This window comes from Lipotes vexillifer, unplaced genomic scaffold, assembly GCF_000442215.2.
Source record: "Lipotes vexillifer unplaced genomic scaffold, Lipotes_vexillifer_v1.1 scaffold394, whole genome shotgun sequence".
Taxonomy (NCBI): Eukaryota; Metazoa; Chordata; class Mammalia; order Artiodactyla; family Lipotidae; genus Lipotes; species Lipotes vexillifer.
Window position 1 is genome coordinate 4,919,506 of NW_006791731.1, and position 18,257 is coordinate 4,937,762.

General features: G+C 43.6%; 1 protein-coding gene across 1 annotated transcript in view; it reads left to right on the top strand.

Annotated features, from left to right (window-relative positions):
* The window catches only part of FAM135B (family with sequence similarity 135 member B), a 166,893-nt gene that overhangs the window by 139,863 nt on the left and 8,773 nt on the right, over positions 1-18,257 (top strand). The window contains exons 11-13 of the mRNA XM_007464596.1: positions 6,162-6,316; positions 12,506-14,507; positions 16,373-16,539. Of these exons, the coding sequence (XP_007464658.1) occupies positions 6,162-6,316; positions 12,506-14,507; positions 16,373-16,539 (2,324 nt within the window). The remainder of the gene's footprint in view (positions 1-6,161; positions 6,317-12,505; positions 14,508-16,372; positions 16,540-18,257) is intronic.

Here is an 18,257-nt window from a genome sequence, read left to right on the forward strand (position 1 = left end):
ATATATATATTTATATATATATATATATATTTATATATATATATATATATATATATTCAGAAAAGTCGAAGGCTTGACGTAAGATGAGGTCATTGTCTCTCATTGTAGATTTCTCTTGTGGGCACAATCGGTGCTTCCTCCAAGATGTCTGGCCGTGGCTACACAAGTCCAAGCATTTCTTTGGGTTTCTGAATAGTACGTTTGCCTCCAAAGTAAATGTGGATGGAATAATGTTTGAGATGCTGTAGTAAATCCAGCAGGAGAAACACTTGAAATCCATCCATCACTTAGGACAGACCTGAAGACCTTTTCACCTTCATCTTTATAACCTTATTTCCTCCCCACACTTAATTCTAGTTGGAAAGTTATGGCAATGTTTAAGTTTGCCTCATGGATTCTGAAATTGAGGGGGGCACCAAGGAAAACATATCTCATGTTAAAATGGCTTTTCTAGAAATATCTAGAGTCACTCACTCATGCATTCATTCATTCAGTCCAGCCCCCTGCTAGAACCAACTGTATTTTTTAAAATGAAAATTGGGGGAGTTAATTTGGCAAATATAAGCATCACTTTGAGGACCACTGAGCAAAGCACTGCGATTCAAGGCCACTGCAGGAAATCTAATTCCAAATCACCACAACGATATGTAAACCTCAGACTGCCAGGCCCTGGCTGCGTTCCCAGGGAGTGTGAACACACAAGGAGGTGACAGACACATAGGCAGCTAGTGTCCTGGAAGAGTTTTGTCGGAATGACAACCACTTGTGCAAAGTGCAGATGATATGGTATACGGTCTACTCGCAGCAGATCCTTGAGAGAATTAATTTTCTGTTTGCTTTTGTTTTTTCCCTGAAGCTCACCTAGTCTTCGTTTCCTTAAAATGGGTAGGATAATAGTTGTGAGGATCACGTGAGAACATCCATGCACAGGACCCGACCTGGGGCAGCTGCAGACTCTGCTCAGAAAGAGTTAGGTGATGCCTGATGACTTACACAAATGTTTGCTCTTCACATAGACACTGGGGATACAGCAGGGAACAGAATAAAGATGTTCTCCCCCTGGGTCACTCATTCTAGTGGATAGACAGGCAAGAAGTACATGGTATCATTTCAGGTAGTGATCAGTAAAGAAAAGCACATCAAGGTAAGGACATAGAAACTTACGAGAAGAGGTATGGCCAGGGTCCTCATAAACGTTTCACAACTAGCTCTCAGGGAAGCCAAAACAAACAAAAAAACTCCAGTCTGTAGTGTTTGCCAATTTCCATGTGTAGATGCTCCCACCATAGTCAATTTCAAGCTAGGGATATGTTAGCACTGAATGTGGATTCAGGAAGAGATGTATATACAGCTGGCTCTCGCAAGCCAATGTGGCTGGCTCCAACACAACACTGAGTGTGGGAGGAGGGATGTTTTAGCCAAAGAGGTAAAAGGAAGTCTTTCTGAGGATGGGGCATTTGGGCAGAGACTGGGGTTTTAGCAAAGCCATACCCTGATGTGGGAAAAGATTCTTTAGTCAGAGGGAATAGTTGGTGCAAAGGTTCTTGTACGGGAACACAAAGTGTTTGGAAGCATCAGGAAGCAGGTGTAGCTAGATTGGGGTGAGCAAGTAGGAGACAGGGAGGTAGGACCAGGAAGGACCAGGATGAAGAATTCAGACTTTGTGCTATGGTAATTATAACGAGTGCCTTAAAAACCTGGCGCGTGACTATGGTGGTGAGACCTTGGATTTCAAATCTCATTTACCTGTTTTGAAATCTTGATCCTGTAACTTACAGTGCTTGTGACATCAAACTAGTTACTGCTTAGCTTGTGCTTAGATGTAAAAGGGAGATTCCTTTATTGAACAAGTATCTATGTAGTGTGCCACATACAATTTGGGGTATTGGATACCCAGCAGTGAACCAAACAGACATATTCCCTATGTCATGGAGCTCATATTTTAGTAATGGAAAGCATATGCGTCAATAAATATACACAAATAAATATATACATAAATAAATATGATCTGGCAAACGTAATAAGTGCTATGGAGAAATATATCAGTGTGACAGGCACAAAGCATGCTATTTTGTAGAGCTGTCAGAGACAGGCTTCCTAAGGAGACACTTGAACGGAGCTCTAAAGCAGGGGGAGGGATTGAGCCCTGCAGATACCTAGGAGATTATAGCATTTGCCCCATAGTGCAACTTCAGAGATTAGAGAAATGTGTTACCATTCAATTAATAGTAGATATTAACCTACAGTAGAAAGCATACACTAGAATAGCAATGATGCTATTTAGGAAGAGGTAAACGATTAATTAGGTCATTAAAGTAAGAACTATAGAATCAAGAGGGGAATTTTATTTCAGACTGAGAGAATTACTGGAGGACAGGTCCTAAGGGCTGTGAACAGGATTAAGTTGTAGATTGAGATAGTGAACAGATGCTCTGCAATGCTGGCGACTGTGCATGGACACGGGTGTACTCATCTGGTGGTCAGAGCTGGAGGGGAGGGTGCAGCCGCCGGGAGCTCATGCTGTTTGCATAGGGGACAGGACCGTCCTCCCACATCGGGATGGACAAGTGAAACTTCGCTGTCAAGACCCTTCTTGTTCAAGCACACACTAGAGCGTGTTTCTCAAATGATAGGTCACAGTCATTTAGTGAACGGTGAGATCATCTTAGTGGATTTACAACGGCCTTTTTTAAATGACATAGGATAGGATAATACAGGGTAAGGTAAGATAGGTAGTAGTTGTAAGAAGTGTTTCTGAAACTTTGTTTCAGCGTGTGTGTTTCTGGGAGAGTGCGTGGTTGTACTCCGTGGCCGTGTGAAATGAAGACCATTTCTTGCCATGGGTTGCACTGTTTAAAAAAGTGTTTTAAAATGATTTAGAACTGGTTAGTAGCAAGGGTGTGTTTTATTGTTCCTCTTTCTGTTTTTACCAGTGCCAGCCAGTGCTTTTCACACAGTAGGGAAGTGTTCAAAGAAAGTTTATTGAATGAATGAATGTGAAAATGTTGATGAGTATGAAGACCTATACTGACGACTTAATTTCTGTAAAATGATCATTGAGATGTCACTCTTTTATGATTTCTGTAGTAATAATTGTAACACCGTCTCCTTTTTAAAAATCATTTATTCTACAAGTTGCTATGTACAGAAAGTTGAACACAACAGGCTCTTCAGGTGCCTTCCTGGTGCTAATAAGTCTATTGAGAAGCTTCTGGTAAGAAGCTGTGCTAAATACTTTACACGCAGTGGCTCATTTAATGTTCACACTCAGCCCCTGAGCAAGGAGCTGTTATTATCCCCACTTTACAGAAGAAAATGGAGAAAGCTGGGCTCACAGAGGTTAAGTAACTTAGACCACACAGCAAGCAAGTGATGCAAACATGGATCTGTCAAAGTCCAGATCCCACACTCCTAGCCTCCCTGCTATGGCTACTCTATATAGCGTTGAACCATTATCCTAAAGAATACACCAGAAAAACAGAATGTAGAATTTTTGACCTGTAAATAGGGAGTCAGGATAAACCTGACCTTGAAATAAAAATGAAATGAACAAGGCCCTACATGCTCTACACAGCAGATCTCTAGAACTTCTTGAATTTTTTGTTTGTTTGTTTGTTTGTTTGTTTTGCGGTACGCGGGCCTCTCACTGTTGTGGCCTCTCCCGTTGCGGAGCACAGGCTCCGGACGCGCAGGCTCAGCGGCCATGGCTCACGGGCCCAGCCGCTCCACGGCATGTGGGATCTTCCCGGACCGGGGCACGAACCCGCGTCCCCTGCATCGGCAGGCGGACTCTCAACCACTGCGCCAGGGAAGCCCCCCTTCTTCATCTTACTTCATTGAAACTTTATGCCCCGTGATGAGCAGTTCTCCATTTTCCCCTCGGGGCACGACCCCGCGTCCCCTGCATCGGCAGGCGGACTCTCAACCACTGCGCCAGGGAAGCCCCCCTTCTTCATCTTACTTCATTGAAACTTTATGCCCCGTGATGAGCAGTTCTCCATTTTCCCCTCTCCCAACCCCTGGCAACCAACCCTCCCCTCTTTGATTCTATGAATCTGACTAGTTTAGACACCTCATGTATAGCGGAGTCATGCAATGTTTGTCCCTCTGTGACTGGCTTATTTCATTTAGCATAATGTTCTCAAAATCCATCCCTGTTGTCACAGATTGCAGAATCTCCTTTTTCAAGGCCGAATAATATTCCATTGCCCCACGTTTTCTCTATCCATTCACCTGTCCATGGGCAATGAGCTTGTTTTCATATCTTGGCTGTTACGAATAGTGCTGTTATGTGCATAGGAGTGCTAATATCTCTTAAATATACTGATCTCAATTATTTGGGATAAATACTCAGAAGTGGGATTGCCAGCTCATATGGTATCTCTATTTTGAAGTTTCTGAGGAACTTCCATACTGTTTTCTACGGCAGCTGCACCATTTTGCCTTCCCCTCAACAGGGCACAAGGGTTTCAGCCTCTCCACATACTCACCAACACTTGTTTGTTCCAATAATAGCCATCCTAACAGGTGTGAGGTGGTAGCTCATAGCGTACATGCCCTGGAATTTTTAGTTATTTGTTAACACGTGAGAAGCATTGTTTGAGGTGTGTGGTCACATTCACAATGTCTGTATACTACATTCCAGCAAGAGAGAACTCCTTGCCTAAAATAACTTAGTTCTGACTCTCCAGCACCTATCCTGTCGTATTATAATTACCTGATTAACCACCTAACTTATTCATGACTCTATAAGTTCTTTAGGTCCGGAATCAAGTTTCAATCCTCTAGGTTTACTCCCTACCCTGTGCACACCATCCTATGCACGTTGGTGTTCAATCAATATACTTTGTTAATAAGCTGAAAACTGGACCAAAAATTGATGATAGCTGAGAAGTGCAGAACTGATTGCAACAAAATTCCATTTAAATATTCAGACAAGAGGTCCAAAGAACGATGAATTTGCAACGGCCTTCATGGCTTTGAGGGAAAGAATAAATTGCTTCTCTTTTTCTTTCCTGGGTTAAAATCCAATTGAGAAATAAGAGGCAAATGAAATATACACATTTAATATTTATGTTAAATATACATATGTAAAATAGCATATGTGCGTATATGTCCATCTTCATCGTATTTCTTACTGAGGATGCTGGATTACAGAAGTTGCCCTGGCCTGTGCAACGTTCCGCAGCTACAGAACTGTTCTCTGCGGGCAGATAATCTAGAGGGCTGGAGAGTGAGTTTGGGACTTCCAGAGTCAGGCTGCTCTAAAAACGTCTGCAGCTGGACAAAGAGACAGAAAGACAGACAGACAGAAAGTAGCTATGCATGCTCAATTCTTCTCCCAAACTCACCAACCCGATAAGAGCATCATCTTCGCTTGGGCAAGGGTGACTGAGCTGGCATGGAGAAACATGGTGGATTGTTAATGATTTTCCCTTCATGGGGGAAAAATAAACTCTTGCCATTTTGCAGGGACTTGAGGAGAAGGGAGTAAACGTTTTCCACCAGCCCAGCCTTTGAACTAGGAATACTTTTTATTTCAAATTCTGGAATCATATCGCTACTCGTGGAGGGATATCTGGGTCATGGAGGAGGAATAAGGGGCCTTTTAAAATCCTATAGGCAAGAAACCAGAAATATGGCTCCTGAACTAGGGGAATTTATACCCTAACCAAGGATCCTGTTGTCCACACAGCAGGCAGTAAAAGAGCAATTTTAGATGGTTCTGAATTCAGATGCCACCAAATATGATTAAGACCCTAAGTGCTATAGGTAGTTAGAGAAATAGGAGTAAAGTATATATAGATTAAGGTGTTTCCTCCAAAACACGAATTTACAATTCCTAGCCATTTAGAAACTCAGCATACATTCCACTAGAATGGTATTTATTACATTCTACTAATTGGTATGTGATAAATGCCCTGGTGTTTTGCCTAAACACACAATCCATGTCAGCACCCAGAACAGCTCTGAGTCAAAGCAGACTAGGGCTTTGGCGGCTGGGTAGGTAGCTGGGAAGAAAGGGAGGGTAGACGGACAGATGGCAATTGTTAGAGTCTACTGAACATTTTCTGACTGCTGTCTTGGGATAAGAGGGATGGAACAGTAAGTTTAAAACCTTTAAATCTTCCTTGAATGCTCATCGCGTCTGTGTTCCCCAGGATCCAGACCCACAGCCAGCTGTCTCTGGATGTCCGGAACTCAGAGTACCTCACCACCATGCCCCCGCTGCCCGCAGAGTGTCTGGACATTGACGGCGACTGGAACACTCTGCCCGTTATCTTCGAGGACAGATATGTGGACTGCCCTGCCACAGGTGTGTCTCCTTTTTTTGCTTTGGAAACCTCAAGCGTAGGGCTTACCACTGGGTTCCCATCAGTTGCTCTGCTGACATCCCAGCAGCCATGGGAAGAAATCAATGAAGGATTTGTCAGTTCCTAGAGGAGAAGCAAGAGCTAAGGTTAAGCTTGTTATCGGAAATGACTCTGTTGCCGTGAACGGACGAAGCAATGGAAGCAAAGGGCGCTTAGAGTAAAGACTCCCTTTCGGACTCCCGGGGTGGAATTGTATTTAGTGCTTCAGTGGTTTCACCTGTAAGATGGGACCCAAATTCTCCCCCTCACCAGAGTCCCCTGAGAGTCAGACGGAGATCTTTTCTTATCTCAAATGTACAATTCAAATACAAATTCATTTCTGGTTGAACCTAAATGGCATTCGGTTGACATTCCCATGCGGTGCTTGCTTTATGGAACGAGCCAGGTAAAGTATTTGAGAAAGCGGGCACATAAATATATGGATTAATGGATGAACAGCTCACTTCAGGGGGAAGAGGTAACATGTTTGTGTGTGTGTGTGTGTGTGTGTGTGTGTGTGTGTGTGTGTGTGTGTGCAGATTGCAATCTGTTTTGCTGGGGCTGCACAGAGTTTGTTAATGAACTGATCCATCAACTGGAAGGAACCTAGTGCAAACTGTAGAGAGAATGTCCGTTCCCTGTCCCCTGCACAGCCCTGCTCGTGGAAACACAACAAGCTGTTACAAATGACAGAGCTGAAAGAGACCCATGATCCCTTAAAGGACCAAACTATGCCAGCCCCTATGATGGAGGTTTTATGAGCTTTATCTCTTTAACCCTATAAACAACCTCAGAAGCTCTATTTAACAGAGAAAAACTGAGGCACAAAGAGGGTAAATATTAATCAAAGATGACCCAGCTTGTAAAAGCCAGCATTCAAAGCCGAGTCACTGCAGTGCCAAAGCCCGTGTCGGCTTGTCATCTCTGGGCAAAATATTTTTTAAACCATCCTATTGGGGTGCCCATAATTAAAGGAGCGGCCATTTAAATTTCAGAGTTTCCGCAATCTGAGATTTGTAGGATGTTTAGAAAAGTCTAAGTGACTTCCAAGGACTGCAACGTTGCCAACAAAGGATGTTATTCGGTTTTCGGTTGTACCCTGACATCTAGTGTCTACGCTCTGTATGACGGCTTGACTGCGTGTGAGCTCCAGAGATGGCAGCCAACCAGCTGCTCAAAACAATCTCAATACTCCCTAATGGCCTATATAGGAAAAGAATCTAAACAAAAAAATAAAACAGTGGATATAGGTATATGTATAACTGAGTCACTGTGCTGTACACCTGAAACTAACGCAATGTTGTAAATGAACTATACTCCAATAAAGGTAAAAAATAAATAAATAAACAAACAAACAAATAAATAAAATTTGGCACCCATCTCAAAAGCATACATATATATTTTGAAAGAAAAAAAAAAGCTCAGAACATTGGATTGAGACTGTGTGTGTGTGTACATATGTACATATGTTGATCTTCATTGTAGTTATATGATTGAACTACAGAAAATTTGAACAGTTAGAGAAGATATTTAAAATAAGCACCCACTGTCAGACCCCGTAATACTATCATTATTAGATTTCAGATCACCTTCCGGTCTTTCTTTTACATGCATATTCATCGCTACTCTAGTGGGTATACATCTCAGTCCCCCAGCTCACATGTGCTATATATACTATCACATAGCTTTATTTTTTATAAACCAACCTCATTTCAGCTGAGCCCCACCCCTCCTGCAGCTTTAGCTGGAAAGTCAATCTCAGCCTTTCTGGGGCTCCCTGACAACCCTCTTTACTGCCCATCACATCACTGCCCTAGAGTTTCACAGTGGCAAGACATTGTTAGGGGAGGTCTTTCTAGGGCCATCTGCCCACGCAGGTCCCTGGAAGCCATGCACTGTTCACATCTACAGAGTATTTTAGGACCGGCATTGCTTTACAACTTCTGTTATGTGCTTTGGACATGGGACTTGGCCGAGGCTAGGACCCCAGCATTTATGGTCACATCTCCCTGGAAGAACCCCAAGGCAGTTGCTCTCAGAGGCCTGGACACTTCCCCAAGGCTTCCCTCACACACCTCTCACCTGATGCACCCCTGCCCCCAAAACTACTTTTACAGAGTCCATGCTCAAACCCCAAAGATACTCTTTTTTTTGAAAATTTTATTGAAATAGCTGATTTACAATGTTGTGTTAGTTTCAGGTGTACAGCAAAGTGATTCAGTTATATATACACATATCTATGTAAATATATATAGTCTTTCTTTACATTTTCTTCCATTATAGGTTATTACAAGATATTGAGTATAGTTCCCAGTGCTACACAGTAGGTCCTTGTTGGTTATCTATTTTATATATAGTAGTGTGCGTATTTTAATCCCAAACTCCTAATTTATCTCTCTCCTCCTCCCCTCTGGTAACCATAAGTTTGTTTTCTATGTCTGTGAGTCTATTTCCCAAAGCTATTCTTGAGGTTCTTGCTGTTTTACACTTTACTTTGGTGATTCTTTGATCCTGGAGCAAAAGTATTAGCGAATAAAAAACTATTTTCTTATTCCTCAAGGGCTTGGTGGCCTTAATTTTTATAATTTGCAATGAAGTTTTTGGGTTTGTATTCCATTCTTTTAGTGTAGTGGAAAAAGGGAAATAAAAGAATTTCGTTTTCATACTAAAATTGTAATGTTTCTTCATGGTCTGCTGTAGTACTGTGGCTGGAATACTTAACCTGTACCAGGAACTTGCAAATTCTGTCCATATGATCTGTAATCCCTTCTCTCACCCACCCCCTCGCTCTCCTGTCCCAAGGCAATTCGGCTGTTTTCCTAAGGTCTTAAGTTGGCCAGATTGCCTGGATTTGAATTTTTTTTTTTTTTTGCCAACATCTAGTAACTGTATGAAATTGGGCAACAGGGGTTGTGGTTTCTACTCCATAGGCTCCTGGGAGCAGTGGATAGTTTCGTCCACTGGCACAAAGGAAGTTACGAACGCATGTCAACTAATACCGTTAGTGTCTGAGTCTAAATCCATCCTCTGTGAATCAAATCCCTTGCTGCTCTCATTTTTCCCGTAGCTGTAGGAGTGAAATTAAAATAGCTGTGTTGACAGTCTCCTTCCTCACTGGGCTTCCTGTGTCCTGTCTTAACTGTCTATGATAAATCTTTCCTTTTTGTTTCAAGAACCCACTAATCCACCTGTTACTTGTAATATAAGGACCAGACTCCTTACGCCTACGAGGCACTCAAGTTCATCCGTACTGTGGGCTCTTTCTTCCTGTCTAACCTCATGCCCTTCCCCCACTCCCTCTGTTCACTCTTGCTGCGTCCACGTGGGATCCGCCCAACGCCTGACCAGACTGTGCCGCCCAGCCTCCTGGGCCTCTGTGCACACTATCCTCCCTACTTAGGTTGACCCATTGTCTCCTTTTAGGAGGAAGCTCAGTTCATATTTTCCAGCACATACAACCCACATGTTTTGGTAGGAGAGCCAGCTGTCCTGTGCCATGTTTGTTTCCCAATATTTTGAAAATCCCATAAAGACAAAGACTGGTTCACTATTATAACTGATCCCCACTTTCCCTCTCTCTAAACCTTGGCCCAGTGTAGGGCTTTGCACATAGGATGTGTCAATCTACCATTTGTAGGACTAAATAATATTGAAGTTGTGTTTTTCACACCGGTACAAACAGTCGATGAGAGTAATAGTCATTGTTCTGCTGCATTTCTGAGCTATTCTCAATTCATTCTATGAGCACAATTCGTGGGCTGGGAAGGAGCCGGGATGCTAGCCTTGGGGATATAGATACTTATAAAACACAGACTCTTCTCTCCAGGGGGAACAAGCCATGCCCACATGGGTCATGGTACGGTGGTAGGTGTGTTACAATACACGTGTGTAGAGGAGACACTAGGAGTTTGCAACAGAAAATGTCTCACTTGCTCTAGGGTGTGAGACAGTTCCCCAGAGGAAGGGGAATTTGCTCATTGTCTCAAGATGCTCATTGTCTCAAGATGCTCATTGTCTCAAGATGTCCAGGTAAGAAGGAGATTCATTCTTCACAGTCTTTGTTCTAATCTTTGACCCAATCTTAAATTTCACTCAGAGGATGAGATGATGATGTCGAAAAGCTCCATGTAGTTTTTAAGTAAGTGTCTCAATGGTTTACTCCATGATAATGTTAATAATGATTATATTCATTTAACTTCGTTAAAATTGCATGGAAGATGTAAACTGTTTAAAGAAAATAAAAGGCCAGTCCCCTTTTTTTGTGTGTTGGGTGTATATGAAAATGGAATAATATATCATATAGCTTTCTCAAAAGAGCTGTGTTACAGGCACTTATCCCAATTAGACATATTGGGAGGGGGAGAGACAGAGAAAGAAAATAAAAGAAGGAGGAGGGGAATGAAATAGAAGAGAAAAGAGACCAGGGGAGAGAATGAGAGACATAATAGTTTACCCTCAAGAAAAAAATAGTTGTTTACCCTCAAGAAAAGTAAGAAAAAGAAGGTCACACTTCGGCGCGCCTCCATCCTGCTATAAAGACCAAAGCGAACCTGGGAGCCTCTTGTGGTCTGAGTGCCGTGTACGATAATTGCCCTGGTTATGGAGCTCAAGCTTGGCAGTGTTTCCCATCAGAAAGCAGAAATCTGTCTTCCCCATGTGTCCATTTCATATCAGAAGTCTACTCTGAGTTACGGCTGTGAGGCCCACTGGTTACAATGAACCTGCCCACCCGAGAAGAAAACGTATTCAACTAGGAAAAAGGCTTTTATTCTTTTTTTCTAACTGTCCGAGGTCTCACAGCTGGCAAGTGTCAGTGTCAGGATTGGAAACCAGGGACTCCTGGCTCCAAAGCATTCTCTATACTCTGTAAATACTGTACACAAGATGGGTAAATGTTTTAATATTTGTAAGTGGTAATTATTCAAAATGTTTTTTTGCTAAGTAAAAGGTAAATCAAGAATTATAATCGCTGGCAGCTTTTGCATTAGTGTGATGCATTTCTGACACTGATAATCCGGTATTAGGTCAAACCTCACAGGTTAAGGGCACAGTCTCTGATACGATTGCCCTTCCTTCACAACTCAGCCACAAGCTCAGGGGCTCTCAGGCCTCCCAGACTTCTGACCAACTGGCTACCAATCCAGGGATTCCCATGACCCCCTCAGGTTTGAAAACTTGCTGGAACAATTCATAGAACTCAGGAAAGGGATATACTTATGATTTCAGTATTATTAGAAAGGATACAAATAAAGACCAGCCAAAAGAACAGACTCATAGGGCAAGGTCTGGAAGGGTCCCAAACATGAAACGTTTATGCCCCCAGGACTGATATTCCTGGTATATGAATGTGCATTGCCCACCGGGGAAGCTTAGTCAATCCTCCATGTCTAGGGTTCATACTGCGTTTCGTAACGTAGGCATGATTGATTGAATCATGGGCCACGTGAAGGAACTCAATCCCCAGCCCATCTCTCCTCCCCAGAGGTTGTACCGACGTCACCTGGTTCAAATCCTCAGTCAGCTAGTCACGTGGTTGGTCTTTCTGGCGTGGCCAGCCCCCGTCATGAGTCACCTCGTCAGCACAGACTATCAGAGGACTCACCGTGAGTCACCTCGTTATCGCTAGCTCAGGATCCACCATGAATAGCTGACATTCCTATCGCTTGGGAAATTCCAAGAATTTAGAGGAGGTCTCCCAGGAAGCAGGAACAAAGTCCAGACAAACTCTTTATTATACAATCAGGCATTTGGGTAATCAGTGAATGTAGACTTTTTTTTAATAAATGTATTTATTTTATTTATTTCTTTGGGGCTGCGTTGGGTCTTCGTTGCTGCGCGCGCGCTTTCTCTAGTTGCGGTGAGCAGGGGCTACTCTTGGTTGCGGTGTGCGGGCTTCTCATTGCGGTGGCCTCTCTTGTTGCAGAGCAGGGGCTCTAGGCACGCGGGCTTCAGTAGTTGCGGCGTGCAGACTCGGTAGTTGTGGCGCACGGGCTTAGTTGCTCCGCGGCATGTGGGATCTTCCCAGACCAGGGATGGGACCCGTGTCGCCTGCATTGGCAGGCGGATTCTCAACCATTGCGCCACCAGGGAAGCCCCATGAATGTAGATTCTTAAAGTATAACACATTTTTCTTTCTTTTCTTCTTTTTGTAGGGCATAATTTGAGTGTGTACCCTAGTTTTGATGTTGCAGCAACAAGTCCCGCAATGCTGAATCTAAACGACAGAGAGGAGAACCATATCGTAAATAGAAAATCATCTTTGAGGGAAGACCTTGTCTTGCCCACCATGAAACCACCCCAAATGGACTCTAATGAAGAGGTTATTAGGTGTCCAGGGCCAAATGAGAATGTCACCACACCGAGTCATACGGACGTGTGTTCGGAATCTCAGGTGTATCTGACAATTGGTGAATTCCAGAACAAAACAGGTTTGCCTGAAGATGAACGTCGGACTGGCCAAAGGTCTGATGTTGGAACGCACCCGCCGACAGATGAGGACCTGCCCAGGAGGAGTCCTGGTCCAGAGGATGACCAGGCCCCAGCACTGACCTACATGGTTGTGAATTCTAGCAATAAGAGCCCCTGCAGAGCTGACCCCACAGCGGTCACCAGTACCCAGCACGAGAGTGGGTGCTGTCGAGATAACCATGAATTAGACAGAACTGAGCTAAGCAAAGGGGTAGCAGGTGGAAGTCATCACAATGCCAGCTCTTCAGAGAAAACCACACTCCATGAGTTAAGTACTCTTGGAAAGGGAGCAGACCAGGGGAGCAAGATGGTGCTGCTAAGTCTGAAGCTCATCCCCTCGGAGCCCTGTGATCCACTCAACTCTTCTTTGAGGGATCCCTTGGATGTCAAGGCTTCCCCAGAGGACCCTCACACAGAGGAGCGGGAGGGAGTGTCCGTACTATCTGGGGTCATTAAGAGATCCTCGTCCATCATCTCTGACTCAGGCATCGAGAGTGAACCAAGCTCCGTTGCCTGGTCCGAGGCTCGAAGTAGAGCCCAGGAGTTACCTAGTGACCGGGATGTCTTGCACCAGCTGGTTCGAAGACACGCCCTACACAGGAACTCCTTAGAGGGTGGACACACAGAGAGCAATACGAGTTTGCCGAGCGGGATCCAGGCCTCTCTCACCTCCATTAGCTCTTTGCCTTTTGAGGAAGAGGAAAGGGAACTGGCACTCACCAAACTGACCAAGTCTGTCTCTGCGCCCCAAATCAGTAGCCCCGAGGAGTCTGCTGAAGGTGCGGACTCCCTGCAGCAAGGGGGAGGTCTTCCTGAGGCTTCAGCCGTGCACACCAGGAGCACGGATCCCTCCGGGCACTGCCTTCAACTTAGTAATGCTGGGGTTCACCATTCCCTTGTGGAGGCAGTTTCAGATGCTGACAGCCAGCAGGGCCCTGGTTACATAGATATCCCCAAAGGTAAAGAGAATCAGCCTGATCCTCAAGGACCCTGTTGTCTTGATGGCAGGACCGATAACCCTCCAGGGCTTGAAACCAAAGGTCTGAGTTTAAAAATACCACGCATCCCAGCACTTGAAACCCCTAGGTACAGAGCTTTTCCTAGAGAACCCATGGAGACCCCAAAGCGCATGCCCAAAGACTCTAATGTGGGGAAGAGAGCTCTTTCCAACAGCAGCATCTTGGACGTTGAGCATTTCACCCACCGTGAGGTGCCTGAAGTGAGTTGTACGTCAGCTGCCGAAATCATCAACACGGATTCAACAGGTGAGCGGAGCAGCTCACCTGGCATCATTGATGCTGCAGCACTTGGTAGAGGACCTAACACCTTCCCGGGGGATGGATGTGAAGCAGGCGCCGTGTGCTCCACTGTGACTCACTCCACTCACTGCCAAGCTGCAGGATACCAAGAGCCGAGGGCAGGCCCCTCCATCATGCTGTCCCACGTGGCCTCTGCAGAGACCTTCTCTCTGGACAGCCTGAAAGCTGTCGAGGTCGTCAACTTATCCATGTCTTGCACTGCCACCTGTCTCCCTTTCTCGTCTGTGCCCAAGGAGACCCCTGCCAGGGCTGGATTCTCTTCCAAACAGACTCCATTTCCCATCACTCATCAACCTCTGGGTTCCTTTGGAGGTGTTCCGAACCATTCCAGCAAGTTGGAAGAGGAAGTCAGTGAAAGGATGTTCAGGTAGGTTTGCTGGTGGCTTACCTATACCGGCACCATCTTTTAGATTTTTCCACGTTTATCTCAGTTTCAGGCATACTATTTCAAAATTGTGGTGTCAGTTATTTTCTGGCTTAAATAAAGTGTTATATTCTTATCATACAAGTCAGGAATGTAGAATAGTGTAAAGAAGTAAAAAATATCATCAATAAGCCCATCTCTCAAATACAGCCCCTGTGTAAGTTCATCTATACCTCTTCCTATGTGCACCTCTATGTATATACTATTAACTTGCAAAAGTAACATAATTCTTTACAAACTCTAAGTTTTTTCCAACTTAATATATTGGAAACGTCTTTATATGTTTATAAATCTATTTTTGCATTACCATTTTAGTGTAATATTCCGCTGTATAAATGTACCATGATTTTGTTAACAAGATCCTTTAGAGATAAACCATAAATGTTTTTTTTTTTTTTTCAGTTTTTCTTATGATGAACAGCTATCTTATGAGTGTCATTGTACCTCTGTCTTGGCACACTTCCTTGAGAGCCTTTTGGGAATAGGACTAATTCAGATTTTCTTCCTGAGCCTCTTTTGTGTGGTTCTTAAGTTTATCGCTCCTTTTGAAATGCCAGAATCCATCCCTTTATCCTTGTCTTGGGTTTGTATTCCTATTACTCCCTCACCTATAAACTATGTATTTGATTAAGTATAGTATGGAATCATTTAATCAAAACATCCCATCTCATTCACTTGTTCAAAAAATGCTGAACAGTTACACATTAATGTTATCCCCCAAAGAAATTGCCCAGGCAGGTAAATTTTGGATCCCATGTTTTATAAAGACCATTAAGTGCCTATTATACGCCCATGTCATCAGTTTAACCAGTGCATAGCAGGCACTGTCCATTGCCTGGCCAGTGCTGTCCTGGTTGTAACTGTGCTCTCAGTCTAACAAGGAGACAGGGAGATGACAGAAGCAAATGAGGGCAGTTGAATAAATGGGATGGTTCATGTGTGCACAGCTGAACCAGAAAGAGAAGGACCTAATTTGGCTGTGGGGCAGTGAGTGTGAACAGAGATTGTGGCCATGAGAAGCTTTTTAGAGATGATGATATGGCTGGTAATCGATCACATCTCCTTTTTCACATTTAATCTGTTTCAAGTACTGTTCTAAGCATTTTGAATAGATTACATCGCTTAATACAACAAGGCAAAGACAACTTTATGAATTCGATACAGGTGTTATTCCCCTTTCACAAATGAGGAAACTGAATGCAGAGAGGTTATAAAGCAACTGGTGCACAGCTAGTAAGTGTCAAAGCCGAGATTCTGACTTTGGAAGTCTGATTCCTGAGTCCGTGGTCTTAACCACCTTGTCAGGTGACCAGGCAAAGAACAGGATAACCAGGTGGGAAAGGAATCTCAGACAGACAGACCCAAATGCACAAAGGCATGGAAGTAAAGACGAGAGGCATAATTCACGCAGGGACTTGATGAGAAATGTGTTCTTTTTGGAGGCTAGTTGATGATGCTGGAGGAGTAGGTGGAAGCAGGTTAATAAACTCTCACTCCCGGAAGATCGCTTAAAGACTGTGTGGATCCTTGGAGCTGGAGGGAACCTTAGAGGTTCCATTCAATGCAGGAACCACATCTGCAGAACCCAGGTCAATACAGCCCTTGGTTTTCCTGGGTCACGTTTCTGCCTCGTTGTTCAGAGCAAGCCTTCTTTCACTAGCCTGTCCCATGAGGTCCCACATTCAGCCTTGGTCGCTTGGCAGATAATGCCTTGTAATTGTCCATCGCTGCTGCATCCCAGCTCAATGCATCTCCTGTTCAACATGGAATACACAGCTCGGCTCGTGATTAATTAGTGTATTCTCCAGTTTTTATCAGGCCAAAGAAAAATTTAAAAAAGAGCTGAAGATTGATGGATTTCTGTACAGTGACTTATCTGTACTAGCTTCTGACATACCGTATTTCCCACCAGAGGAAGAGGAAGAAAATTTGGAAGATGGGATTCACCTGGTAGTCTGTGTCCATGGCCTGGATGGTGAGTTCTAAAAAGGTTTCCTCCTCAAACTTTTGTGCTATAGACGAATTATCATATTTACGAATTAATCTAGTTTAGGGAGATTGTTCAACAAATGTTCAGTTAGCGACCGTGGAACATTAGTAAGTGCGCTGGATCTAGGAAAATGGCGTGGCTTTGCTCTCAAAGAAAAGATCTCTCTGGCAAAAAAATATGTTGAGTTAATGAAATACACAAATGAATGAATTAATGCGATGAAGGAATGAATGGAATGAGTAAATCACATCCACTTTATATGGATTCTAACGTATAACTAAGGGTCAGGGGAGTGAAAGGGCTCCTCTAGGGCTTCAGTGGTGATGAGTAGCAAAACCAGTGGTCACATTCTTCTTATGATGATCATCAAATAGGGAATGGTGATGGGCTTCACTTCTATGACACGCTCTTGTTAATATCTTTAATTTTCCTGACTCTTGGGGCTAATGCATTTAATTGTCCGCATCAACTCCTGGCTATATGCATTGCACTCCAGGACGCTAAGTCAACAGGTCTGTTTAGTGAAGTGTCAGGGACTCCAGTGGTAGATCATCCATTCCAGATGATGATGATGATGATGATGATGATGATGATGATGATGATGATGACGACGACGACCACTGTGATGATGGCCAGAATGTATACATCACTCACCAGGGGCCAGGGACCACTCTAGATACTTAACATTTATTAACGTGGTTGATCCTGACAATAGCCCTGCAGAGTAGCTGCTATTATCACCCCCATTTATAAGTGGGGAAACTGACTAAGAGGGCAGCTAAGTAACTTGTATAAGGTCCCACAGCTAACGCGGTTGAGTCAGGATTAAAACCCATCTGTCAGGCTCCAGATCCCACGGTTTCATTTTGCCTTTTACCAACAAGCTCATCTCTCCCCCAACCCGAACCTCCATCCACATCCCTGAGTCATCTTCTTAAAATCTTACTAGGTCCGGTCATTCCATCACTGGGATGGAAGCTCTTTGTAGCTCTCAGAAAATAAAATAAAATGAAGTCCTATTTTAGAAAGCTTCGAAAATTCCCAGCATAAAATATTCTTTATGTCTGATCCTTGTCATTCTCATCTCCTGCCCTTTCTGCTCTTCCCTCTTCCAGCTGCACCAATTCACTCCCATCTCCACGGACAGGGACCATTTCACACCACTGTGTCTTTCTCAACACTGGGTTTTCTTTCCGGTGAGCTTTCCTCTCTCTGCGCTGACTTCAGTGCTTCGCAAATTTCAGCTGTTCACACATTTCCCTTCCCCTTATTTACTCTACCCATGTACCTTGTACTATAATTTCAAACTTTGTACTGAGATGGGCATACTTTTTGAGTGTATTTATTGAAAAAAAAAAAACTTCAAATCACACCACAAATTAAATACTAGACTCACGCGCTACACACAAAGAGTCATACTAAAAATAATTAATCTAAACAAAATAAGTTTGCTGAAGTTTGACGTGTGCCATTGTCGGAAGACTTTTTGGAGCTTGACACTCGACACTTTCTCTTTGCAAAAGTATTAAGCTGTTGAAAACATGCTTGTTTTTAAGTGGGGCTTCCAATCAGAAGGGCTTTCCAGAAAGACAAAGAATAACGTTCTCACTCATCCTGTGTATTTTTAACACAGGATCTATGGCCTTGCATGACCAGTGTGCATCTCTTACTTATCTGATATTAAATTAAAATGAGATAAGCCT